The sequence below is a fragment of the Oscarella lobularis genome, chromosome 14, assembly GCF_947507565.1.
Source record: "Oscarella lobularis chromosome 14, ooOscLobu1.1, whole genome shotgun sequence".
NCBI classification, from domain to species: domain Eukaryota; kingdom Metazoa; phylum Porifera; class Homoscleromorpha; order Homosclerophorida; family Oscarellidae; genus Oscarella; species Oscarella lobularis.
Genome location: NC_089188.1, coordinates 428,251 through 452,724, shown reverse-complemented (window position 1 = coordinate 452,724; position 24,474 = coordinate 428,251). Strand labels below are relative to the sequence as shown.

Below are 24,474 nucleotides of genomic sequence, written 5' to 3'. Positions count from 1 at the left end.
TAATTCTTAGAGCCTAAATATTAAATTAAGGGCCTAACCTTTAATTCTCAGGACCTAAATATTAAATTGAAAGCCTAATATTTTATTCTTAGCACCTAAATATTAAATGGAGGGCCTAATCTTTACATCTTACAACCTAAATGTAAAATTTAGGGCCTAATCTTTGATACTTAGAGCCTTAATATTAAATTTAGGCACTCCTCTTTAATTCTTAGAGACTAAATATTAAATTGAGGACCTAATCTCTAATTCTTTGGGCCTAAACATTTAATTCAGGGCCTAATCTTTAATTCTAAGGGCCTAAATATTAAATTGAAATTGTAATCTTTTATTCTTCGTACCAAAAATATTAAATGGAGGGCCCAATCTTTATATCTTACGACCTAAAGATAAAATTTAGAGCCTATTCTTTAATATTTAGCACCTAAATATTAAACGGAGAGCCTAATCTTTAATTCTTAAGGCCTAAATATTAAATTGGGCCTAAATAATAAATTGAAACCCTAATCTTTAATAATTAGGTCCTAAATATTAAATAGAAGGCCTAATCTTTATATCTTACGGCCTAAATAAGAAATTCAGGGCCTAATCTTTGATTCTTAGAGCCTTAGTACTAAGATGAGGCAATCATCGTTAAATCTTAGGACCTAAATATTAAATTGAGGGCCTAACCTTTCTTTCTAAGAGCATAAATATTAAATTGAGAGCCTAAATCTTTCTTTCTCAGAGCTTAAATAATAAATTGAGGGCCTAAACTTCATTTCTTAGATCCTAAATATTAAATTGCGAGCCTAATCTTTATTTCTTAGAGCCTAAATATTAAATTGAGAGCCTAATCTTTATTACCGCAGGCCTAAATATTAAATTCAGGGTCTAATCTTTATTTCGTAGAACCAAAATATTAAACTGAGTTCAACCTCTAAACATGGACTCATAAGGATGGGAGACGGTCTAAGGAAATTGAATTCAACCTCTAAAAATCGACTCATAAGGATGGGAGACGGTCTAAGGAAATTGAGTTCAACCTCTAGACATTGACTCATAAGGATGGGAGACGGTGTAAGGAAATTGAGTTCAACCTCTAAACATTGACTCATAAGGATGGGAGACTGTCTAAGGAAATTGAGTTCAATCTCTAATCATCGACTCATAAGGATGGAAGACTGTCTAAGGAAATTGAGTTCAATCTCTAATCATCGACTCATAAGGATGGGAGACTGTCTAAGGAAATTGAGTTCAATCTCTAATCATCGACTCATAAGGATGGAAGACTGTCTAAGGAAATTGAGTACAACCTCTAATTATCGACTCATAAGGATGGAAGACTGTCTAAGGAAATTGAGTACAACCTCTAATTATCGACTCATAAGGATGGGAGATTGCCTAAGGAATTTGAGTTCAATCTCTAATCATCGACTCATAAGGATGGAAGACTGTCTAAGGAAATTGAGTTCAATCTCTAATCATCGACTCATAAGGATGGAAGACTGTCTAAGGAAATTGAGTTCAATCTCTAATCATCGACTCATAAGGATGGGAGACTGTCTAAGGAAATTGAGGTCAACCTCTAAACATCGACTCATAAGGATGGGAGACGGTCTAAGGAAATTGAGTTCAATCTCTAATCATCGACTCAGTTTACCATTCCCGCCGTGAGTCCCGCTTTGCTTGCCGCCATTTTCAACGTATTCTTCATGGACTGCAGTGACCAAAAGGAAGAAGGATCCCCTTTTGGAGTCTCGTCGCGATCGTCTCCTTTTTTTGGCTAAAAGGCGTTGCTTTGTGTACTAACTTTCGTTTGGAGTTGTGAAGGTTCGCCGAGAGCAAGGCGTTACGACAGCGCAGGCGTTGTTTCTTAGTGGGGCCCCTTTTTAGGACCCGAGTTTTTTCGAAGCGAGTGCGCGTCGGCAAACCGTCGCGACAATATGGTAAGCCGCGAAAAGGTAAGCTATATCATTTCTAGGTTATATTCGTGATGACGAAAGCAAGCACGTGTTGACCGCGCCTACATTGTGGGTGTGGTCATTTTTTCGGAAATTAGGTGTATCATTTTTCTCATTGCCGTTTTTCATCATTACATCTTCACCTTCAGTTCATTATCCATGTCCACTTCCTGTCCATTGATTATAGTCCTCTTAGAAATTCAGTTTTATAAGTAGTAGAATAGAAGGATATAATGACAATTTTTTTCTAATAATGATGGTTTAATCTATAATATTGTCATCTGAATGTATGTATTTCTACTTATCCATTACCGTTGGCAGGCCGTCGCAAGTCGCAAGGTGAAGTGGAGGAAGGTAGTAGGAAACCCACTCCTTTTCTCACATACCATCACCAACGCCACCGCCACCATCACCATCACAGCATGACCACCACCATCACCACTGCCACAATCACGTTAGCCTCCAATAACTCCACCGTTACTACCGGTTACCATTTCAAGAAGCAAATTCTACTTCTAGAAACTGCGTAGTATTAATAGCAAATAGAGTCTATCAATTCTTAGCTAATGCGCATGCTCAATCTTATCAGGTACAGTTACGCTTGCCATATGACACCGACGTTTTATACTGCAAAGAGAGCCATTGATCGCGCTCAGAAACGTTATGACGAGGTCGTGTCGACGTTAGAATCGCATTTCGGCCAAAAGTCAGCATTACAACCTCCGAAAGACGTGAAAACGTTACCTGTTTGCATAGCCAAGCCAATGATTCAAATTAGGACAATTCATCATGCATTCCGGGCCGGTGATTCGCCGAAACATAGAATCTTTATCAAAGCGTTTCTAATGTTTGCAGCTCACGGACTCTGCTTATTAGTGTGCGAATAATAGTGTTAGTTGCCTAATTAAATCGTAGAAGCCATAGATGTAATCATGTGACTGACTAGCTAGTTACAAAGATGAAACACCAAGCTGTTATCGTGCAGGCTAACTCAACTCGAGGTCTTGAGTAGGTGCCCCTCTCTGAGTGTTGAAACTTCTCTCGGAGCAGCTCTCCCTCAGGTTCACTTTGTCGTCGGGCCGAGTTCGCTTGTAGCAACGCTCGTATATATTCTTCCAAAACTTTCGGAAGTCCTTGGCCGTCCAAAAAAAGACGACAAGGAAAAAGAGAGACGCCAAAAAAGCGAGGCGATAAACGATCAAAAACGCAAATGTTACGTTTTCAATTATCGACTTTTCCTTGCTCTGACACTCGTCTTCCAAAGCAAGATATACGCATTCGACGTAACTTCCAAAGTTGTTCAAATTTACCCTATCGCGAACCGCATATACGATGAAACTATTTATAATTATGATGATTTCCACGACAAAGACGACGACCAGCAAAAAGGCGAAACGACGCTGAAGATCGTTCAACTGACTGACGTGCTTCTTTTGCTGTAAGTCCTGAACTTGAACAGATGAAAAAAGCTCTTGCCGGTTTAAACTCTAAGAATGTAAAAAATAATTTATGGTAGCAACTTAGAAAAGCCTCTAGCGTCTCGTTTTGTAATAGCGGTTAGGCAGTGTCGCATCGAACTTTTAGCCTTGGGATCTTTCTTATTATGTTAAACATGCTAATTTGTTTAGCAATAACCTAAAGCATTCAAGCACATTTGGCTGCTTTTACAGGGGTAACAATACAAACTCCTCTGTAAACTTGGTATATACTAAGGTACACCGTTGTTTAGACTGCTGTTCTATGCATCCATTGTCCATGGATGTTCTTACCTGCTTCTTTAGTGTGTAAACCAAATGAACAGCACATAGTCCGCCGACGGCAATGTTAACTTGTTGGGGTAGAACGAGGAACAGATTATAAAGGAGCGAGTTTCGGATTGTTGAACAGGAGTAGCAAAGGAGAGGATTGTAGTACGCACTTTCTCCCTCGAGCCAGTAGGGACCGACTGCAAGCACAAAAGCGGTGCCCCAGACCAAAAAAGCCTCAACGGCGTGAATCGTGTTTTTACTAGTAGCAAACAGACGGCTTTTTGAAAGAACAATGGCTATCCACAGATTCACAAAACCAACAACGCCCCACGAAACGCTAGAAACGTAGCCGAAATTTTGAATCATTGCTACAAAAAATAATAAAAATGAGCAACATAGGTATTAAAATTCATACTGCGAACGATTGAAAAAGTACAAGAATCCGATCGCAGAGCTTTGAGAAGATCTTGTTCACCGCAGCAAAGGGCTTTGTCTCGTCCAAGTAGTCGCCCAACCAATTCGGAAAAAGCTATAAGTAAAACTCCTCGATTTGAAGTTGACAAAAAGACATTAACCACTCACGCATCGTCATAAGAGAAAGCAAGATGTAAAAGGAAACCATAAGGTGAGGAAACTTTTGCCTGTGAAAGACCCATTAATAACTGTATGTCCACACCACCAGTTAGCTCCACAATTAATTAAGATGGAAGATCGCTATCATTACAATCATTTGTATTGCTAGCTAAGATAAGTGCTTCTAACTTCTGGAGCTTGCTAAAAGTATTCTTTTACTTTGATTTGATTGCGATTATTGAAACTGTTGCTGCAACGAGTACCACAAATCCGGCAATTGTCGTCACGGCAAAAAGAATTAAATCGATCCTTCTTTTCGATTCTCCGAGCCAGTTCCAATTGAGACACGAAACGTAGCAGCACGGACTGGAGTCATTTCTCAACATCAAGTCTTTCTGGCATCCTAAACATATCTCATAAGAAGAAAATTATTTTAATTACCAAAGTACCAAAATCTGTGAACCTATCGAGACAATAAGAATTTATTAATGAAACAACAGCTGAGATGCTGATATTAGCATCACGAAGGCCTGTTCTCAGCTCATCAAAGGAGACGTTCAACGTACGCATTATGCCTCGAATTTCAAACGGAGTAAGCGTTTGAAAAACAGATTCACTGCTTTGTTGTTGCCAAAGAACGTTCAAAAGCTGAAAGCACTTGGGCGTGCGTAGTAAAGGGAGTAGGGAAGGAGATAGGAGTTTCTGTACATCAGGTTTCGCCAACAAATCTGTCGCCACGCTACTAGGCAGCGAAATTTCGACGTTACAACTGCTTCCGTTCGCAAAAGAAACGTTCCTTCTAGCAACGATTTGCTCCTTGAAGTGAAAGAGATAAAGTGGTGCTCCAGTGTGAACATGTATAATTAATTGTGAGTACCAAACGTTCTGAGGTAAAGTCCCAGTTAGGGTACAAGAAGAAGAGCGACGGTGTAGACGCAATGGCTAGCACCATAATTCCGCAACTGACTGCGAAGAGCTTCAGTTTTGCGTCTTTTGCTTCGACTTGCAACGTCATGGGTGGGGTTCGCACGTGAGTGGGCGTGAGCAATTATACAGAGCTCGAGCACGCGTCGATACAGATAATATTTTCTTCATAAGCAGCATTGCAATTTGACGGAGTAACGCCAAAATACAATTGGGTCTGTCTAAGGATTAATAGCTTAATATGTCGTTGTCACATTCATGGCGTGGTTCGATTCTGTTAAATCAGTCCCAATTACTTTCATAATTAGCTTTCGAAGTTACATGAATATACTCGCCTTTCCAATTTCTTTTCAAATTTAAATCCTTGCTCATACACTTTGCGAAAACGCGCGCTAACAGAGAAAAGGCACGGGAAAGTTTTCTTCAAAGTCTCCATGACGATATTACAGAAACTTTCTCAGGCTTGTCGGCATCCATTGCGGAACACGTGACTAAACGTTTCAACCAATCCCGGATAGGGAAGCGATGGAGTCAGAACAACGAGAAGGTGAGAGCGAGTTAGGAGCCTGCAGTCGAAGTAGGCAGAGGCTGAAATCAAAAACGGTTGAGAAGTGGGTTTTATAGAACATGACGTATTCGAGTCATTTAATCGCGATGTGGAAGACACAATACCCTCCGCCTGTCAGGCCGTTTTTCTCCCATACTCCGTGGAGAAAAAAAGAACCTTGTCATACTCGCGATACGTCATCAGTCATGCGCCTAAAATTCCTTTTCTAGCGTACGCCAGCTTTGAGAACACTTCATTTCCCACTTTGGATAAACTCGTTGACGCTCTGGTTTATGAAAGCATGAACGACCCAATCCCGGCAAAAACTGCAGATATTCCAAATGATGCAAGAATTTTTTGCAGGAGCTTTAGCCGCTGCTATAGCCTCCGACCATTGACAATTAACGCATTTGATTAAAAACCTGTTTCAAAACCAATTGTGAACAAGAAGAAGTGAAAGTTTTTGTTCAAACAGGCTTGGAGACGCTTACCGGTTCACCACTAAAATTTCTTACGCCAAGAAATGCTGCTACTTCGTTTAGTAAGACTGTCAACTTCTGTTTCTTATTGTGGAGAAGGCTTTAGGAGGATCTGAAACGAAAGATACCTCATCGCATTTAATTTTAAAATAATTTATCACCGAGTAAACGAGTTCGAGAAGAGAACGCAATAAAGTCGTTCATTCCCAACTGTAATCAATTGATTTCACTGCTTCAGCTTTGACTGCAGCCGCCTAAAATACACAATATAAGACTTATAAATTCTATCATTTATCTAAAATGCTTCTTTTCTTGCACGTCATTTTGTTTGGCTAGTCTATCGTTTAGAAAGTGTGGAGCGCGTTCTTGCGCATCAAAACAGTGGAGCACGTTCTCGCGAATAAAAACTGCGGAGCAAGTTCTCGCGCATCAAAACCGTGGAGCACGTTCTCGTCCATCAAAACTGTGGAACTCGTTCTACTTGAGGAAAAAGTCGAGAAAATAGGTGAGGTCCCTTCTAAGGGTTCACTACAACCCGGGCCACGAGACTTTTGCCCGTAGCGGATGCTGTGAACGTGGCACGTACGTATAATCAAACTGAAGTAAAAAATGCCTCTAAGCTAGCGTCTCGTCGTCGTAGGAAAGCCTCCGATGCACGACAAAAGAACGACGAGCCTCGAAGAAGAGAAGGGTATTTTTGGATCTAGCTCGATGAAGATCCAATGAGCATCTTCAAATGCCCGTCTCAGCGTAGGCCTTGAGTATTCCTACAAACAGAAAAAACGACCTTCGCTTGAAAGGCTTTCCTTCTGCTTTGAGATGCGAAAAACAGCCGAAGAGACCCTTTAGGGGGACTCACTTTTGTGAAAACGTCACCATCGCGCGACATAACTTTGAATTTTGGGAAATATTGAAGGACGTGGGGCCAGGCCGCGAAACACGGTACCGGCACCAGAGATTAAGTAGGAGAGGAATGCGTAACTCGCGCTATCACGTGACTTTTTCTGGTACACACGTCTGTTGTCGTGGCATCCCGGATGCGATTCGACTCGTGAAGTGCGTGGCTGTACGAGGATTCGGTTAGAGCGACGGTTTCGTGCCTAAAGTAGAGCAAGATCTTTGCTAACAAAGTAGGTTTGGTTATCAGCCCAAGCGGTCTTTTCGTAACGCGTAATTAGGCGGCTTCGCTGCTCGCGCGTCAATGTGCACCAAATTACTTGCAAGGCTCACCTTGGATGTACATCCTAATGCAATCCAAGCGTGTTTTAATGTTAGGCGCATTGTGTTTAGAGCTGGTTTTAGTAGGATTGCAACAAAGATTTTGTAGAGATGTAGATAGATGGTGCATAAGTAGGCGTGTCAATGGGTACGTCACAATGCCTCAGATTGACAACAGCCGTGTGTACCGATGTGAATCCGCTCTATCCGTCGGGGACCGCCTACGCATCACTTGGGAATGTTCTTTTTAGGGCTTTTAGTACTGCCAATTTCGCTCTACACCCTCAAGTATCGGAGCGGCGAGCTAATTTTGGGGGGGGGGGGGGGGACGGCGTGACTCCGTGACGACGAGTCTCTAATTTATCCTACTTTGTTTACTTTAACCATAGAAGGTGTGCATATCGCGTGTAACTCTTCCATACTGTCGCAGAATTTCGCGTCAAACGTATATGCTGCGTTTTCTGGGCATACTTAGCGCGAGTGTGATGGACCGACTTTCGAAGGTCTTTCTCGCGAGTCACAGGCGAGATATAAAGCGAAAGTCACTGTTGCTGCCTTGCTCGTTTATCCGTACAAGATTGATGACTGGACGGCGTCTCCTGATGAGATTCCCGACGTGACGATATGAAAGTCTACATAATATCAACATCAGGAGACGCCGTCGAGTCATCAATCTTGTACGGATCAACGAGCAAGGCAGCAGCAGTGAGTTTCGCTTTATATCTCGCCTGTGACTCGCGAGAAAGACCGGAGACACGCTTCGAAAGTCGTTCCATCACACGCGCGCTAAGTACGCCCAGAAAACGCAGCATATACGTTTGACGCGAAATTCTGTGACAGTATGGAAGAGCTACACGCGATAGGCACACCTTCTATGTCTAAAGTAAACAAAGTAGAGACTCGTCGTCACGGAGTCACGCCCCCCCCCCCCCCAAAATTAGCTCGCCGCTCCGATACTTGCGGGTGTAGAGCGAAATTGGCACTACTAAAGGCCCTAAAAAGAACATTCCCAAGTGATGGGTACGCGGTCCCCCACGGATACATCGGATTCACATCGGTACACACGGCTGCCCACCGGCGCCCCCACGCGCTTAGCCCACCACGGTCAACGTCACGTGGATCATGACGTCACCGTGCAACCCTCTATTAAGCGTCGTTCATCACCGGTTGAACTGCATAGCGTTGCATACTTCTTCTCAAAGTCTGGATAGAGCGTCGAGGCCCTAAAAACCTAACTCAATTCTCAGCAAAAACCATCCAAATAATGAATACATCAGAATGAAATATACAACGCTGACTGACTAAGTCTGTGTTGGCTTAAGTGCGCTTTACACCGGCTGGCCGTCCAAATTACTGTCTTTGCGCCTGCAAATGAGTAATCCACGAAATATTAGAGATTACCCACACAGTACGCGTTTCTTAATTAATTATAACATACTTTGGAGGACTACATTCATCTGAGTCTATAGAATAATCGTCTCTTGCGCTTGTCGCCACACCGACCATGCTTCCTTCTCGGCTGTTCTGCGGTGAATGACCTGAGTCTCCAGACGTTTTTCGAATTTTGGGATGTAAGTCCGTAGCGCAATCAGCAGTGATACTTGCACTAGAAACAGCAACCAGAAATATATACTTCTGCTAAATAGGAAATCTTGTGCTCTAGTTACATTTTTTGGTTAGCGCTAGCATTACGAACAAATGACTCTTTTCCTAATAAAAAATGAGCTAACTGAAGGTACAAACTAACACATAAAACCTGTTTCCGCTTCCTCTGCTTCAATTAGCGAAACATCATTAATACTCCATTCCCTGTTCTTATCCGCCTCCATTCTGTCATTCCTGCATGCGCAATTGATGTAAAGAATAAATCTAAAACTAATTCTGCTTTTTCACTAACTCTGACAGAAGTGTTACTGGGACGCCCCTATTTTTGAGCGGATGGCTCACGTCTTCGTCTGATTCTCCGCTGCTCGTCAGGGAGTCTCTTCCAGCTGTACCCCTGTTCCTTTTTAGAATAACGTTAATTAAACAGCAATTAGCAACAAATTTCTACCTTTTGCCAATGAACGCTGATGACGTCTGAGATGACTGTTCATCGGAGCCTGTGGCAGCCTTTTGTCGTGTTGCAGTTTGAGTTTGATAATCTCGGTTGAATGTGTCTGAGTCAGGTTCAAGCAACCTCTGGCGAGAAAAATGGTCGTAAGCTAAACAGTTGGGCACTCAAGTACTTGAAGGCTCTTAGGAAAAACTTACGGGCAAACGTTAACACAAAAAATGTCTTCACAGGACGAAAAATAGATGATAATATCTCTTTGTACAACTGAGCATATCTTGGCGTTGTTGCATATAGAAGCGGCTCTGCAAGATATCCCAAGCATGCAAAGACGATAGCGATGATTTCAATCGTTTCGTGAGTAACGGCATCTTGATCGTCGTAAACAGTTAAAACAACCTAAAACGAATTTACGTGAAATCCTGCATAGATATTTAAAAAAGTAGTAGTACCAGCAAAGGAATCCAGGTAACGTACGAAGTCATTACTACTGTTAGAAACATACGGTTCAACTTCCATTCACTGTTGAAAAAATCCACTTGATGCATATTCGAGTGAATTTCAAAGAAATCCACATCCATCCATTTTTTTCCTCGAACGGCAGGTAAAATTGATCCAGGAGGCTTTCGTCGAGCATTGAAAATATAAAGCAAAAGAACTGCTCCAAGGCCAATAGAAGGGTAACTAAGGCAAATGACAACGTATCTTTGCCTGAAAAAAAAGAATAAGTGGAAGTTACGTTTATTAAATAACGTTATTAGAGTAACGCATAAAAATTATACGTTTGTCACCAAAATTAAGAATTATTACGCTCGCAAATTATTACCATTTTCCAATAATGAAGAAGCAAGAAAATTGATTGTCTCCACCTGCGACAAAGTCTAACGCAATAGCTCCACCAAATAAAACGAAAGGGACAAGAGCATAACCGAACACCATGAGACATCGCTTGCATACAAAAGAACGATGAACATTTTCGCCATTTAACGGCTGATCAGGCCGAGAAAAAGCATGTTCCAATTGCGACGAAAATTTTGCCGAAGAAAAGCGTTTGACCAAAACGAAGGTATAGACGACAACAATGGTCACAAGGCGAAAGCTAACAAACGCGGAGACGCTGGCACGCGGAGTCGCGCTGCTGTCATAGTTTTTGCTAGCAGGAAAATTTGATTCCGGCGCGGTTACCAAAGCAGTGATTGCGGAAGCACCGATGAAAATTGAGCTCATCAATCCAACCGTTGCGAGGAGAAAGAGGTATACGTCTGAAATACTTGTTCTCTTACTTTGTGAAGAAAAATGAGATTTAAGTTGTAGCAGGAGAGCTAGACAGAACACCAAAACGAAGGCGGCACTTGCAGTTAGGAGGAACGGCATTAGGCGACGAAAAAGAGGGCTGTACATCACAAAACTTGAGTTAGTCGTATTCAGTTCTTGCGATCCGTTGCAGAGGACAACCGTCATGTCGTTTTAGATTGTTCAAAGAAGTAAGAAACCGGAAAAACGTCCCGTATAATTGAACTAGAGCTCCCGGCTCTTCTGAAGCAAATACCTCGGCCCTGTCGTTTTGTGATTGATTAAAATATGAATAATCAAAAATAAATGAGTAAGGCTTTTGCTCGGCTTGATAAGACAGGAAGCATCAAAAATCCTAAATAGTATTTCATTTTTTTGTTTTTAGAAAAATGCAGGCATCAGCCACTAACAGCCACTAGATAGCATGAATACAAAACCATTTATCAGAAAAAGCACTAAAAAACGTTATATGACTTTGCCGACAGTATATTCGTTGATTCATCTCCTAGCACAAAAATCTCAACTGTCTGTGTTGAAGTGGATTTCTGATTTATTGACTTTATCTTGTTATTAAACAAACTTGAAAAGGGATAAGAATGATGTCTGTGACAAGAACTCCCTGGTTATTATGAAAGCAAAGGTTCACTTTCGGCAGCTACATTCATACGATAAAATGCATCATACAATTAATTAATTAAACGGTCGTCTAGTGGCTTACATTCAAAGCAGCTCTCTAAATGATCAACAGTGTACTTTTTGCATGCTTTGGCATATCGTGAGGTGGTGGCGTAGAGCAGCGGCTGAGCAACGTATCCCAAAATAGCAATAATAATTCCAATTAGTTCAATTGTTTCGTGAGTTTCGATTTTCGCGTCGTCTAAAACAGTTAAAATAATCTGTAAAAACATTTGTGCATAGCAAAATAAACCAAAAAGAACCTGGGCAGAGAGCTTACCAGAAAAGGAAGCAAAGTCACGATTATACTGAGTATTAATACGAGGAAAACGCGAGTCTGTCTCCATTCACTGGCAAACCAATCCAAGCCCTCTTCTTCTACATCTAACAAACAATCGTCTGAGTGAGGTACATCTTCATTTTTTGAGAGTTCAGTAGTTTGTCTTTGAGCGTTCATAATGTACAACAACAAAAGTGAGTAAAAGCCGATCATGGAGTAGCTTACACCTAGTAAAACGTATCTTGGCCTAAAAAAGAAATTATAGGATTGATAAAAATTTCATGTCCTAAAAAGGATATAAGGGAGAGTGAATTACCAATCATTTATAACATAAAAGCAGGAGTAGTACGCATTGTTGCCCAAAATTGGCACCAATACTTCCGCCGACATTCCAAACAGAAGTGAAAGAGTCCACCAAATCCAAAAAGTTTTCGTTGACAGGGAATTTGCCGGAAAAAGCGGAAAAGCGAGAGCAAACTTCGACTGCGACGGAAACTTCGACGAGTAAAAACGAATCAATAAAAACGGGGTGAACTGAATTAGAGTCAAAAGGCGAGCGAACAAAAACAGAGAAACAGCGTCGCGAGTGGTCACACTGTCGGCGTTGCCTATCGCTAATCCCGCAAAAAATGCCGTAAGAAAAGAATTAACCCATTCGACCAATGATAGGAGAATAAAATAGACATCAAATCTGTTCGCTTTGAGGCCGCTTTTGCAAGCTTTTAGCTTGAAAAGGAAAACGGCATTGCACAGACACACGAAAGAGCAACTAGCGACTAGGAGATACGGCAGAAAAAGACGAAGGAAATGATTGTAATCGGCGAAACCTGTACCACTCGTGTTTGTCCGCTCCGATCCGTTGCAGAAAGGAGAAGACGTCATCGTCTTATGACTCCTTTGTTGAAAGTGAAGGTTCCCGTATTGCAACTGACACATGCGCGCGCTACGGAAATTGTTTTAGCTCCGTGTGCAAACTGCTTTTTTCAGTTCCAGGCTAATCCTTGTATGCACTAGATCTTGATTAGTTAATTAACTTTTGGCTTTTAATGGACAAATTTTCCTCTCTAAAATGCTACTGTCATAAAGCTTAATGTAAAATGATGAATCGCAACTCACTTCTATGTCAGCTACAAGAAACGGATGGCCAAGTAATATTTAAACAAAAACCTTTGCGAAAATTAAACTTGAAAGTTCGCGAAGTCGCTTTAGAATTGCAAAGTTATTGGCTGATGTAAAACTGACTCTCAACTGTAAGAAAAAAAGCTGCACAAGTCCAATATCTATAGATTACCCTGGTTTAGAAACTGTTTCGGTCAGTTTCACTGTTATTTACATAACCCGAAATAAAACCGTCAACGTTTGTGCTTGCAGTGTCTTGAAATTCTCCTATTGCAGCACAGTCATATTTTATCTTCGTCAGAGACAACAGCATAGGGAACTGCTTTAGCAAGCTTATAGGAGTCTTCATCATTGTCAATTTCAAATGTAATAAATTCTGAGTACTCACGTTTTTAGCTGAATTGGAATTCAGACCATGCATCTTCTCCCTGACGTTCAATGCCATTACTAGAAACTGCATCTTTCTCTGAAGGCTTTCCTTTCACTAAACATGTACTTTCTTCGCCTTCATCTTAGAAGCAAAATTATCTTGCTAAAAATTTTTGTAGACATCTTTACTTAAATTCCGGCCGCTTTCCGCTTGAGGTCTGCCGCTCGTACTGGGAGCGGCGGCAAGAAAAGTGCTGTCTGAAAGATCCTTTGCTTCTTCGTTTCCATCTCCTATAAAAACGCTTCACAATTTTGAAATTGAGTTGTTTGTAGCTCCGGACCGCTTTCCAAATCAGGATCACTCGTATAAGGATTGACAAGCGGAAAATGGTTTTGCGGTTGGCCTTTAGAAACTTCTTCTCCTTCTTTCACATCGTCTATAGAAATCCTAAAAACGTTCCTTCAAAATAGGACTTTAGTACCATTTTCCATGTAAGGCTCTTGGCGGTTTTCATTGGAGACGTCGGCAGGACAAGTGATTTTTCCCGGCTCTTCGACTTCTCCGTTGTTTGCTACAATTCCTAATATTTATGAAAAGACCATTTTAGCTACACTATTGAACTCGGACCGTTTTCTGAAGCCAGTTCAATGTCAACTTTAGAAAAAAGAGGAAAAGGAGTACTTTCAGGACGCTCTTCCACACATTCTGCTTTCTTATCGTCTTCATCTGAAAAGAACATTTTTGCCTCTCTGCCTAAACCTTTATCTATATTTAGTTAGTTATTTTCTAATTATAAGGTTATTACCTATGCTACTGCAATCGTCGGTAAGAAAAGCTCTTTCTGACGTCTTTGGGACAGCTTGGTGATTGTCGCTAGCTAATAAAGACAAAAGCATGCATGCGTAAAAAAGCCATGCATTGGATTCAAACCTTCCACATCAAATTCTACTATATTTTCGCCAGAAGCGGCGGCAGGTAAGAGCTCTTTCACCTGTTCTTCTAATTTTACAAGTCATATTAAAACTTTCTTTTGAGATGTAAACTTTGAACCGTTTTCTTTGTCAGTGCCATTTGTATTACAATCAACAGCAGCATTTTCTGATAGCTTTTCAAAGGCTTTCTCCACTTTGACTTTAAAGAAAAATTATTTTGAAAAGCTTTTTTCTAGATATTAATTCATTTATGGCAAACCGCTTTCCGCATCGAGCTTGACGTCATTATGATCCCAAGCAGCGGCAAGCGAGACGCAAACTGAGGACATTTTTATGGGTTTATTCTCTTCTTTCTCTGAGGCAAATAATTTTTCTTAGAAAATTCTTTGAATCAGTCATGCATACCGATTTTATTTTCGACTTCAATGTCATTACCACAAGGAAAGACAACAGAAAGAGTGCTGTCAAGCAGTTCTTTTGTGTTTTTTGCTTCTCCTTTTTTATCTAACAATATCTCGTTCACTCTTTCGAACATATTTTCTTGACAGAATATGATCTCACTGCCTTCCTTCATGCAACCGACTTCGTTAACAGCGTTTTCTGAAGGCTCTTCCATCGCTTTATCTTCACTTTTGTTGTCACCTACAAAATCGGAAGCGTTCAAAAAGCTTTCTTTCTTTCTGGTAACAATTGGACAGTTTCTTATGTCGAGTTTACCACCATTTTCATTGAGAGTGACGGCAGGCCAAGTTCTTTCTGAAAGCTCTTCCTGGGCATCTTCTTTCTCTTCATCTAAAGATAAAAAACATTTCTATAGCCTGTTTCGTGATTTAGCATGAACCATTTTTGACGTCAGTTCTTTCTTTATTAAAAGTACCTGTTAGGAAAGCAATTCCTAAACGCTCTTCCGTTTCTCCATTTTCCTCTAGTTTTTTTTCTGTAAAAACAAAAACCTTGTAACACTTTTCTTTTCTCTCCTAATTTGAACCTATTTCCAAATCGACTTCGCTGCTATTTTTAGTAGAAGCGGCGGATGGAAGAGTCTCTTCTAAAAAACGTTCCGTTGTCTGGTTTCCTTTCTTTTCGTCTAAGCAAACAAAAATAGCTTTTTACCTTCTTTCAAAATTCCATTCAGACCGTTCTCTACGTAAACGTCTCTTCCCTTTCCGGCAAAATGAGCGTTTGATGTAGGCTCTTCTGCAACTTTTGCTTCATCACGAGGAAATTCCTTTTCAAAATCTATCCGTGAGGCTTTGTTTGAATTTGAACTCATTTTGTCTGCAAGATCGCATTATAGAGAAAAACTCTAAAGGTAAATATTAGAGAAGAGAATCATAACCTCTGCCGCTATGTGCTTGAGACCCCTGATTATTGTCACGGCCAGTCGACTTTTCCCTTTTTTTAGCATTTATCCTATCGGCATCACACCTATTGAGTTAGAGCAATCTAAAGCGTTTCTTGACACGTACTGAGAAGGGTCACAGGTACTTCTGCAACTGTCGTATCTCCGATTTTCTTCCTCCGTTTTTAGCTCTTCATGAGCTGCATGGCTAACAGAAAAAGTATACTAAGTTTATCAATTCAACTTCGGAACTTCTTTTAGAAGCAACTTTTCACGTCTGCTAGTAGAATCATAATCTGCCACAGTTGTTCGCTGTATCCTGATTATTCTTGAACTTTCCGTTTTAGGTTTCGTCCTTGATCCACGATTGTGACTTGCATTAGACGCAAGCAATCTTTCTCTTTCGCGCTGTGTTTTTTCGGAAGCTATATGCATAGAAAGTTTTCTTGGAGAACCTACAAAGCGGACTCAGTGATAAACTTACGAGAAAAAGTGTACTTAAAGCAGTTCGTCAAAGGATCAAGACAGGGACATTCACAGCTCATCTGACGATAACGTTGCGCAGTAATACGCAAAAGCGGCGACGTTAATAATCCCAAACTTGCGATGATAAGTGCAATGAGAACGATTGATTCGTGCTTTGCAATTGCTTGATCATCGTATATGGTCAGAACAACCTATACAAGTACCAAAGCTTATTAGAGAAAATTCAATACTTTCCTACCAGAAGAGGCATCCAAGTGATGTATAGGACAGAAATTACTGTCACAAACATGCGCGTTAATCCCCACTCAAGTGCAAACCAATCAACGTTCGCGCAAGACTCGTTTCGTTCCTCCTGACATAGAAGAACAGTTCGAGGAATTCTTATTCGAGCTTTCAAAATAAAGAGCAACAAGAGCACACTTGGGACAATAATAGTGTAGCTTGCCACAATTAAAACGCATTTTGGCCTAAAAATATAAAACAGGCATTAGTCTTCTGTTTGACATGCATGCAGACATTAATTATTGCTTCCTATAAAGTTCGAATTTATGACAACTCAACGAACGATTGTGAAACGCGATTGATTCTGTAAATAGAGTAGAAGCCAACTTACCATTTGGTCATGATGTAAAAACACGAATACATATTTTGAGAAACATCCCCTCCTTTCACTGCTAGCGCAATTGCTCCAGAAAGTGCTACAAGATTCCCTACCCAGAACCTAAAGCTTCCATTAGGTGAAGCTTCTCTTGGAACAGCCAGAGAAAATTCACGCTCTGATGGAAACTTTGCCGAGTAGAAGCGGTTGATCAGAATAGGAGAGTACACAAGGATGGCATAGAGACGAAAAAACGCAAACACAGAGACGATGATGTAAGGAGTTATTTCATCGCCGTTGTCGGTATTTTTGACCGCGTCAGTCTCTGAGTAATTCCTGCTGAAGCCTGACCCGATTCCTGCGAAAGTTACAATAGGAGTTGAACTAAGGAGTTCAGCAAAGGACGTAAAGAACAAAAAAAAATCAAATTTATTTGGTATTCGGCGGAATCGGTGAATAGCAAATTGGATGATGACGCCGAAGTTCCACAACACGCTAAATGCGCTGCATGCGAGGAGGAAATAGGGTAGGAGAAGACGAAGGGTGGCGTTATAATCCGCAAAATCTGCAATCGTCGCATTGATTCTCTGCGATCCGTTGCAGAAAGCCGACTCCACCATTGCCTTGTGACTTGTTGCGTCTCGTGACTCGAAACTGAAAGAGGGTCCCGTACGTGCGATCACGATTTGTTCAGACAGCAGAAACGGAGATAGATTTGTCTCTAATATGTCAACATCAAAATGCGATTTTTTATTCAAATCTTCCTGATGTGAGCTCTGTATAATTTTGAGGTACTGGCAAACGTATGTCAAACGCCTTAGGGATACAGTACCAAAGTGAAAGACAGTAGTGTTCAAACAAAATATTTCTTTAAAAAATAAACTAGGAGATTCAAAAAAGTTGACTCACGGTATATACGTGCTTGCTGCAGAAATTAAATAGACCTCACTAGTGTCGCCCCCCAGGCTTCATTTGGCGACAAGAGAAAGACAAAGCAATGTTTTGGCGGCTTCTTGTGCGCATTTCTAGCTCTTTGGAAAAATCATTCGAATTTTTTCGATCTTGTGATTTCGTAGATCCGTGCTAAATACACAAGTTGTTCTGGACTAGGAAGGCAGACGACCTGGCGACGTCGTTTATTATAAGGGCGACGAATACGATGAAAAGCAAAAAGCTGCGACATCTTCACTCACCCCTTCGTATAACACTGGAAGCAGTAAATGTCCACGCCCTTCGGTTACATCACAAGTCAAATGACGCCTAAATTGAACGACGATTTAGAAGATAACGAGTGATCGCGATAGCAGGCCACTGCGTGTGCACAATTCACTGTGCAGACAAACGTTCACGTTGCCACTGTGTTCACAAGGTAAGAAGGAAAGTAGGACAACGAAAACATAGTTTTACCAATCCTTGAAGTAATGCAGTAGTTTAGGAGACGATTGCGTGAGATGATTGTGTGTGGGTCACGAAGATCCCCGAAAGAGGCCCGGCTTACTTTGCATCTCGTCGATATCGGAGATCAGACGCATAGCTGTGCCACCAGGCAATCGAACGGCTCTTCGGGAATCTCATTTCTGCTCCAGCTGCGGCGTTTCGTCATTTTACTCTGGCCGCCATTTTGATGTTAAAGCGCGCATCATCTGAACAAAAGCACACGAGTTTTCCGTTTTGAGCTCACGTTTTGGGTTGCGACAAGCAAGGGTCGTCAGGAGAAGCACGAGAGATGCAAATGATGGAAACTTCATTTCGGAGAACTTGAGAGATGGAAATTTCGCCACTAGCTGTGTATACCTTCGTATAACCCGTCTTATTATAACCTCCATTAATGATTTAGATTGGATACATGGCAATTGTTGTAACACCAAGCACCGTGATATGCATTGGCACAGCCGCGCCGACCATTGTCTTTGGGGGTAAATTTCATTCCATCGTGAATTAATTAACCGACTCGCTGAGGCCCGACTGCGGTTCAAAAGGTTTACATGATGCAAGACACAGGACGCGCCAAGAACACGGCTATTGCTTTGCTATTTAGAAAAAATAGCTCATACATGATGGGAAACAAAGACGATCCCGTTTTAGTGTAAGGAAAGGATCCCTACTTTCGAGGATATCGTAGTACTGTATCGGTTATCAAACACACTAGTTCAAGAATGAACTCGAAAAGGCAAACGCTGCGTCCTAACCGAATTTTCGGGTGCCCCGATCGACGAAATGACCGAGGAAGAGGTCGTCTTAGAAGTCGAATCACGAACATTGACCGACCAATTTTTTAGCCAGCGGTGCGCGAGTTAGTCGAGAAAGGAAAGAGGATAAGGCTAGATTGGTTACTGAACGCAGGCTCAAAGAAGCTTCTCAGCGTACACTTTGTATGGATAGATACAACGCAGAAAGCCGCTGCACCTGTGGCGTAATTAGTACACTTCATGAAGAAACCATGGCTATCAGTGCGAGTGTGAATTAACCGACACGCCGAGGCGCGACTGCGGTTTCAAAAGTTTTACATGATGCAAGACACAGGACGCGCGTCAAGAACCCTACCGATGGCGAGCAGGTCAATTTTCTTCTGGTCAACTTGGCATCTATGTCTGAGCATGGACGGAATGGGGACTTATAACTCGGTTTGATTCTGTTTTGTTACGAGTTTGAACAGTTCTGCAGCGAACTGCATCAGGTTGCTTGCATACTTTGTATCCTGATCTGCGAAGGGTGTCTAACTTTTCGTAATCTCCAGTCCAACCTGGGTTATCAATGTTGAACCAATCTGTCCAACATTCTAAATTCCCAGACGCTACATTTATTGTCTGATAAATTGTTGACCGTACTTAAAGCGGGAGTAGGCGTTGTTGGTATATGTGTCAAGAATATAGTTGATGCCTGAATTTCTGATAGTCGTATTTCTGCTCCAAAGGATGTCTGGATGTTTGCAGTCGTCTACACAGAAATTGAAATAGATGTCTAATTCAGTTTCTCTCACCGTCATTGGTGAAGGTGAAACCGTAATTTGGTTACTAGTAGATACAATGCCAGATGTCCCTGCTGGTTGAAGTGTAGGAACTGGCGTACTTCTCAAGCTAGAGAACGCTCCTGAATGCGGAGATAAGGTTCTTGAGGAACACGTATCTTGAATCATTCAAAATGATTGACAACAGTCAATTGAGCATTATTACAAGTTTACCTGTCAAGCGCGATATCTTAGCAATAAGAGGTTCTCCTGCAGTTCCTTCACGCACAGCCCTTATATGTTGTCGGACCAAAAACTCGGTTCAGGAGCATTAGAAGGTACAACGAAATTGACACTGGAAACGATATACAGTGCCTATTACGCATACCACTTAGGCGTTATTGTCGGCCAATGGCGAGGAATGTCAGTTGTCATCAAGAAAATTCACGATCTTATCGCGAGTCCACGCAACGTGGCGATGTTTAAACGAGAAGTTCGCGTGTGTAGCCGACTCCATCATCCCAATATCATGGTCGTGTGTGGAGCAGTTATGGCCGAAGGATCACCTCTCCAAATAGTCATGGAATTACTCGAGTGATCCGTTGGAGAAGTTATTGACGCAGCCCATGCTTCCGGGTCTTATCTAACCGTTTACGAGCAGTTGTCCATTGCGATGGATATGGCGTCCGGTATCTCGTATCTCCATCAGATTCGTCCTCGTCCCTACGTCCACGGCGACATCCGCCCTTCGAATGTTCTCGTAACACGAGACATGAAGGTGAAAGTAGGTGACTCAATTGGGTTCGGCTCACATTATTGAAAGCTCTCTGTCCGCTGGTCTCATGAGTCCTCCTTACGTCGCTCCCGAGCGAAGTAGCACTTCTAGTACGTTGGCTAGCGACGTCTACAGCTTCGGCGTGTCTCTGATTGAAATTTTTACTGGTGTTGGTCCTATTCCGGAGGAGAGACAGACGCGGTTAGCTCTTCTCGCTCCTCGTTCTCATTTATTCATGCTCTGCTCTCGATTGATTCGCCAAAAGCCCGCCGATCGAATGTCAGCACAAAAGTGCTTTGAAACTCTCAAAGCCACTGTTGCTGAAAATCACAGTAAATTGCCTTCCCGAGAAATTGTTGCCGCCAAACGGTTAGTACAGGGAATGTTTGAGGGTACCATGCACAAAGTGTCCCTCATCGATGTCTCTTTTACGTAACCTTGTTCAAGACTCCTTCTTTTGATTGCCTTTGTAGTAAAAACGTTTTTATTTTGTCTCCAGCATTGATTCGATGTCTTGCATAGCCTATCTTTTTGTAACTCGCGCTTGTCTAACTTATAAGTTCTAATAAATGTTTAAACTTTTATTTGTTAATCGGACGTTTTGATGCGTCGGAAAAAGACGACCAATATTCTAAAATCTGTGACAAGAGCAGATACAATTTACTGTTCCTGATTAAATTATGAACCTTGACGGCGATTGTAAACATACTGCTGTCCCGTATGTCCGGGTAAGGTAAACGGTTTTTGCTCGTTATTTGTTGAAAAGCCGCTTACCCTACCCGGACATACGGGCACCAGAAAAGGCGAATGACTACCTTAGTCTCTCAAGTCCATTGCAATTACTAATCGCGAATAAGAAACTTTATTCATTAGTTGTCTTAATTGTCTACCTTCACAAAAAATCATTCTTTTTATAAAGAGTCAACTTCGTAAAAAAGAGAACGCCTTTTTTGCCTGATCGAGTATTCTTGACCTCTCCGCCTGTGGAAAACTTTTATAGAACCTTGGTCGACAAAAGACGGTCGTGCAACCGAAAGCTTGAATGAAAACAATACCAAAACTCAAACACTTACTACTTTCAGATAGCACTTTTTCAACTATAGAAGACGCGCTCATTGAACACAATATATAAATCGATATATCGTGACGTCCTTTCAGTTGCGATGACCACACGGAGCGACCAAAGCGATGATCCGCCGTCTCATTTTAGAAGAATCTCGAGCGGTCGTGCAAAAACCATTGCAGTAGCATTTTTTCTAGGTCTTTCTCTTCTTCTGGCAGCTACTCCCGTGTTCGTTTACTTTTTTACTGACATACCTGCACGGAACGAAGTAAATGAAGCCTAAATCTTTTCTTACAGAGAGTCTACGCGTTATCGTTTAGTGCATGCCAACGCGGTAAATCTTAATGAAATTGAAGCCTCTTTTTATTACCAGTTGGCTGTCTATCTCAGCTGGGGTTTTTTCGCGTCAATGAGAAGTTGTCTTTATAGGAACGTACGTGCCAAGAGACATCACTTCAGTTTGTTCCAAAAGCCGTAATAGATCAATCCCACTGCAGATCAATGCTTCCTAATTACAACAGCGGCACAATGTCTGGTGTTAGCACAACTAAAGAGAAACTGAATAACATTTCGGTATCGGGATGCGGAAACTTCTCAATGGCAGAAAATGATTTAAAAATCATGTTTAACGCGATTGATACATCTAACCTACCAGAAACAGCCAAAACCGACACAAAGAAGATGCTTTGCTTATACGCATTCAGAGATTGCGAAGACTTGTTCGAACTAAAGAAGAAAACTAACAAAAATGATTGTGATTGTTCAGGATTTTCAGAGTTCAAGAGTCAGACTAACTTTAAACAGTTGCTAGGCAACTTATCATCCTGTTTACGAGCTCCAAATTTTGCGTTGCCATTTATTATTTCTTCTTACATAAACAAGAGCAACGAGACAGTCTGTTCAAAGGACTTCCTACCCACTACAAGTCCATGTTTGCAAACTTGCGGCATGTACTGCTCCCCATTGTGTAATCAACCAGGAAGTTCAAAAGGCGCAAAAATTTTTTACATCGTATTTTACATCACAATTGCGCTATACTGGATTTGCATTGGGGTGCTGTTTATCACATGGCTTAGGCTAAGAAAATTGTAAACAAAAAGCTTCAAAAAATTAATAACGTTTCTGTAACGTTTGCCATTTTATTTAGAGCCAGTAATCAAGCTCAAACCGGATTGTCTTTTTGCTTGCCACTCACAGTTATCAGTAAGCTTCGATTGAATATAGAATATGCGCTGATTATCTGACATGTAATAACTAGATATCGCTCTAAGCATGACTTTCATTTTTGGTCAAAAGGCTATATACTGTAGGACCAACAACCGGTTTGAATCGATCTATAACCCTGCAAGACTCTGCTTTAGTCAAGGTACATTGGCGTTGGTAATAATTGACGAGTATACTCACATTAAATCGATTTAGGATATCTCGCCCAATTTGGGACACTCTGGTTTGTCTTTTCCTGGCTAAACTCTGTGATCAATGCACTAGTAACCGTGTGGAGCCCCCAAAGGTTCAGCGAGAAACGTAGAAAAGCACTTTTCGTCTTTCAGATAACCCTATCAATAATAGCACCGGGAGGGCTTGTCGCCTTCGCCTCACTACGTGGTATTCGCTACTCCGGGACAAATGTTTACAGCATATTCTGCGTACCTACAATCGACTGGTTCTTTTACACCTACACACTGCCGGTCAATGGCATTGTTTTCTGTGGAACAATAGTTTCGGCTATTGTTATGTACAAGCTGTATAAGGTCAGTATAGCTTCAATTATTGAGATTAGGCAGTATAGCTACCGGTTTCTTTTCTAAGGCAAAAAAGTCAGCCTTTTTTCAGTACTCCCCCGACAGTAGTCAAAAAACCTTTGAAGCTTATTCGTTGGTTCAAAAGAGATTCTTCTCTCTGTCAATTCTAATGCCTCTTTGTTTTGCCTCATTTACGACGGTTTCTATAATTTATGCGCGAACATCTATTCCGCGTCTAGGAAAAGCTTTGAGCTCGCAAAAATGCTCTAACGAGCCCCAACGGTGCAGATCTGACTTTCAGGAACCAACTCAAGCCTCCCTTGCACCAATAGCCGGCTGCCTACTTTTTTGGCTTTGTGCGGCTGCTGTGGTGGCTTATGCCCTCATACCTAAGGCAGCCAGAGCCTACTGGCTGCAACTGTGGCGAAAATGCAAACGACAGAATAGGAGCGTACGTTCAGATAATACCAACGTAAGCTCGACAGGAAGAACACGTCTATTCTCTTCCTCAAGTGAATACAGTGTAGAGAGCAGTACGTGATTTGCCAGTTTTCGAACGTGCATGCAGGGTACCGTAGATTATAACAGCGAGAAAAATTATGCTTATTCACTTCGCCTTGTTACGAGTCATGTCTGGATAGCCAGTGCCACGTACAACCATCGATCATGATCAGTTGAGTGACTATAGTGCGCCTAAATCAATAGGATTTGGGTTGTCGTCCACCAACATGTATTGCACTATTTAATGAATAGACGTTCACCGATCCTTCTTCATTAATTAAGGCAGTGGGAACAGCTATTTAAAATACCAATAATGGATTTAAAATGCATTCTGCTCTTCGAAGAATGCTTACTCAAAGGATCTTCTTTCGGGGAATTTTAATTAACATCTACTGACCACCACTAAGGCATCCCACGAAAATGAATAATTGGAATTAAATATGCAGGCTTCAGCTTTGGACCGAGTCAAAATCATTGAAGCCTCCAGCTAAATAACCATACCTTCTACATGATTCCTCCTGACACGATTCTCAGAATCATTCTCTACGTTAATTTGACGGTTTCCAATTGAATTGGTGCATGTGCAGTGCCTGCGTCCCCTCGCGAAATCTGAACCGTCTTCTATGCTGCATTAAAACCGTTCCTAATCGCCATTAGCCGTGCTTTTGACCTAGACGGCAATTCGCCCTAACCCGCATGGCTTCGCAACGGCTCACGTGTTTCTGAGAGCATTGAAGACTCTCTTGAGTTAGATGAGTTCCGTAGTTCGTATTTCAAAGCCTCGGGTCGGTCTAGGTGCTCCTGATCGACTTCAAACCCGAAATTGGGCGAGAGCAGCTATGGTGCACGTGATCAGAAGTTCCCGG

The 24,474-nt window shown here is 41.6% G+C and overlaps 4 protein-coding genes and 2 long non-coding RNA genes across 19 annotated transcripts; all 6 read right to left on the bottom strand.

The window, feature by feature from the left end:
- Positions 1 to 2,882: 2,882 nt before the first annotated feature.
- LOC136195252 (uncharacterized) lies at positions 2,883 to 5,275 on the bottom strand. 2 transcript variants are annotated; one of them, XM_065984549.1, is made up of 8 exons: positions 5,142 to 5,275; positions 4,714 to 5,080; positions 4,484 to 4,667; positions 4,274 to 4,332; positions 4,107 to 4,220; positions 3,952 to 4,059; positions 3,713 to 3,888; positions 2,883 to 3,430 (listed from the first exon to the last, which is right to left on the bottom strand). In XM_065984549.1, exons 1-8 carry the CDS (start codon positions 5,214 to 5,216, stop codon positions 2,930 to 2,932), a joined length of 1,584 nt encoding a protein of 527 aa, XP_065840621.1. In that variant the 5' UTR covers positions 5,217 to 5,275; the 3' UTR covers positions 2,883 to 2,929. The 2 variants fall into 2 exon arrangements, with proteins under 2 accessions (XP_065840621.1, XP_065840620.1); XM_065984548.1 differs by having other exon boundaries at positions 3,713 to 4,059.
- Positions 5,276 to 8,655: 3,380 nt separating this feature from the next.
- On the bottom strand, positions 8,656 to 10,975 carry LOC136195116 (uncharacterized). Of its 2 annotated transcripts, none has more exons than XM_065984383.1 (9): positions 10,312 to 10,975; positions 9,938 to 10,196; positions 9,686 to 9,884; positions 9,486 to 9,636; positions 9,330 to 9,437; positions 9,189 to 9,271; positions 9,100 to 9,142; positions 8,871 to 9,038; positions 8,656 to 8,797 (listed from the first exon to the last, which is right to left on the bottom strand). In XM_065984383.1, exons 1-9 carry the CDS (start codon positions 10,944 to 10,946, stop codon positions 8,761 to 8,763), a joined length of 1,683 nt encoding a protein of 560 aa, XP_065840455.1. In that variant the 5' UTR covers positions 10,947 to 10,975; the 3' UTR covers positions 8,656 to 8,760. The 2 variants fall into 2 exon arrangements, with proteins under 2 accessions (XP_065840455.1, XP_065840456.1); XM_065984384.1 differs by having other exon boundaries at positions 9,330 to 9,431.
- A 178-nt stretch (positions 10,976 to 11,153) lies between these two features.
- Positions 11,154 to 12,639, bottom strand: LOC136195118 (uncharacterized). Its single transcript, XM_065984386.1, has 4 exons — positions 12,050 to 12,639; positions 11,734 to 11,980; positions 11,497 to 11,674; positions 11,154 to 11,433 (listed from the first exon to the last, which is right to left on the bottom strand). The coding sequence occupies exons 1-4, from the start codon at positions 12,613 to 12,615 to the stop codon at positions 11,405 to 11,407; spliced, it is 1,020 nt and encodes a 339-aa protein (XP_065840458.1). The 5' UTR covers positions 12,616 to 12,639; the 3' UTR covers positions 11,154 to 11,404.
- A 294-nt stretch (positions 12,640 to 12,933) lies between these two features.
- On the bottom strand, positions 12,934 to 17,218 carry LOC136195758 (uncharacterized). Of its 11 annotated transcripts, none has more exons than XM_065985215.1 (22): positions 16,596 to 17,218; positions 16,221 to 16,449; positions 15,981 to 16,173; positions 15,765 to 15,921; positions 15,624 to 15,704; positions 15,494 to 15,567; positions 15,292 to 15,432; positions 15,143 to 15,241; positions 15,032 to 15,091; positions 14,872 to 14,946; positions 14,716 to 14,796; positions 14,560 to 14,658; positions 14,414 to 14,509; positions 14,273 to 14,353; positions 14,153 to 14,221; positions 14,028 to 14,099; positions 13,850 to 13,981; positions 13,704 to 13,802; positions 13,563 to 13,658; positions 13,411 to 13,512; positions 13,241 to 13,363; positions 12,934 to 13,184 (listed from the first exon to the last, which is right to left on the bottom strand). In XM_065985215.1, the coding sequence occupies exons 1-21, from the start codon at positions 17,198 to 17,200 to the stop codon at positions 13,245 to 13,247; spliced, it is 2,760 nt and encodes a 919-aa protein (XP_065841287.1). In that variant the 5' UTR covers positions 17,201 to 17,218; the 3' UTR covers positions 12,934 to 13,184; positions 13,241 to 13,244. The 11 variants fall into 11 exon arrangements, with proteins under 11 accessions (XP_065841287.1, XP_065841288.1, XP_065841280.1 ...); XM_065985216.1 differs by having other exon boundaries at positions 14,875 to 14,946; XM_065985208.1 differs by having other exon boundaries at positions 14,716 to 14,946; positions 15,143 to 15,202; positions 15,268 to 15,432.
- Positions 17,219 to 17,309: 91 nt separating this feature from the next.
- On the bottom strand, positions 17,310 to 18,196 carry LOC136195127 (uncharacterized). The gene is made up of 2 exons (XR_010671805.1): positions 18,079 to 18,196; positions 17,310 to 17,992 (listed from the first exon to the last, which is right to left on the bottom strand). It is a non-coding gene; the product is annotated as an uncharacterized lncRNA (long non-coding RNA).
- Positions 18,197 to 21,291: 3,095 nt separating this feature from the next.
- Positions 21,292 to 24,450, bottom strand: LOC136195152 (uncharacterized). 2 transcript variants are annotated; one of them, XR_010671814.1, is made up of 4 exons: positions 24,325 to 24,450; positions 23,962 to 24,278; positions 21,736 to 23,903; positions 21,292 to 21,619 (listed from the first exon to the last, which is right to left on the bottom strand). It is a non-coding gene; the product is annotated as an uncharacterized lncRNA (long non-coding RNA). The 2 variants fall into 2 exon arrangements; XR_010671813.1 differs by having other exon boundaries at positions 21,736 to 24,278.
- Positions 24,451 to 24,474: the final 24 nt, after the last annotated feature.

What these genes read in the sequence shown, in the direction of transcription:
- LOC136195252 (XM_065984548.1), bottom strand. Translation starts at nt 5,216, where the DNA reads ATGGTGCTAGCCATTGCGTCTACACCGTCGCTCTTCTTCTTGTACCCT. An exon ending in ATAATCGCAATCAAATCAAA is followed by an intron (nt 4,333 to 4,483) that starts GTAAAAGAATAC and finishes GGTCTTTCACAG; the next exon opens with GCAAAAGTTTCCTCACCTTA. An exon ending in TTTACACACTAAAGAAGCAG is followed by an intron (nt 3,431 to 3,712) that starts GTAAGAACATCC and finishes TTACATTCTTAG; the next exon opens with AGTTTAAACCGGCAAGAGCT.
- LOC136195116 (XM_065984383.1), bottom strand. Translation starts at nt 10,946, where the DNA reads ATGACGGTTGTCCTCTGCAACGGATCGCAAGAACTGAATACGACTAAC. An exon ending in TTTTGTGTTAACGTTTGCCC is followed by an intron (nt 9,637 to 9,685) that starts GTAAGTTTTTCC and finishes CCAACTGTTTAG; the next exon opens with CTTACGACCATTTTTCTCGC. An exon ending in CCAGTAACACTTCTGTCAGA is followed by an intron (nt 9,272 to 9,329) that starts GTTAGTGAAAAA and finishes TTGCGCATGCAG; the next exon opens with GAATGACAGAATGGAGGCGG.
- LOC136195118 (XM_065984386.1), bottom strand. Translation starts at nt 12,615, where the DNA reads ATGACGTCTTCTCCTTTCTGCAACGGATCGGAGCGGACAAACACGAGT. An exon ending in TGACTTTGCTTCCTTTTCTG is followed by an intron (nt 11,675 to 11,733) that starts GTAAGCTCTCTG and finishes ATGTTTTTACAG; the next exon opens with ATTATTTTAACTGTTTTAGA. An exon ending in TTTAGAGAGCTGCTTTGAAT is followed by an intron (nt 11,434 to 11,496) that starts GTAAGCCACTAG and finishes GTATGAATGTAG; the next exon opens with CTGCCGAAAGTGAACCTTTG.
- LOC136195758 (XM_065985217.1), bottom strand. Translation starts at nt 17,200, where the DNA reads ATGGTGGAGTCGGCTTTCTGCAACGGATCGCAGAGAATCAATGCGACG. An exon ending in AGAGCCTTACATGGAAAATG is followed by an intron (nt 13,659 to 13,703) that starts GTACTAAAGTCC and finishes GGATTTCTATAG; the next exon opens with ACGATGTGAAAGAAGGAGAA. An exon ending in TGATCCTGATTTGGAAAGCG is followed by an intron (nt 13,513 to 13,562) that starts GTCCGGAGCTAC and finishes GCGTTTTTATAG; the next exon opens with GAGATGGAAACGAAGAAGCA.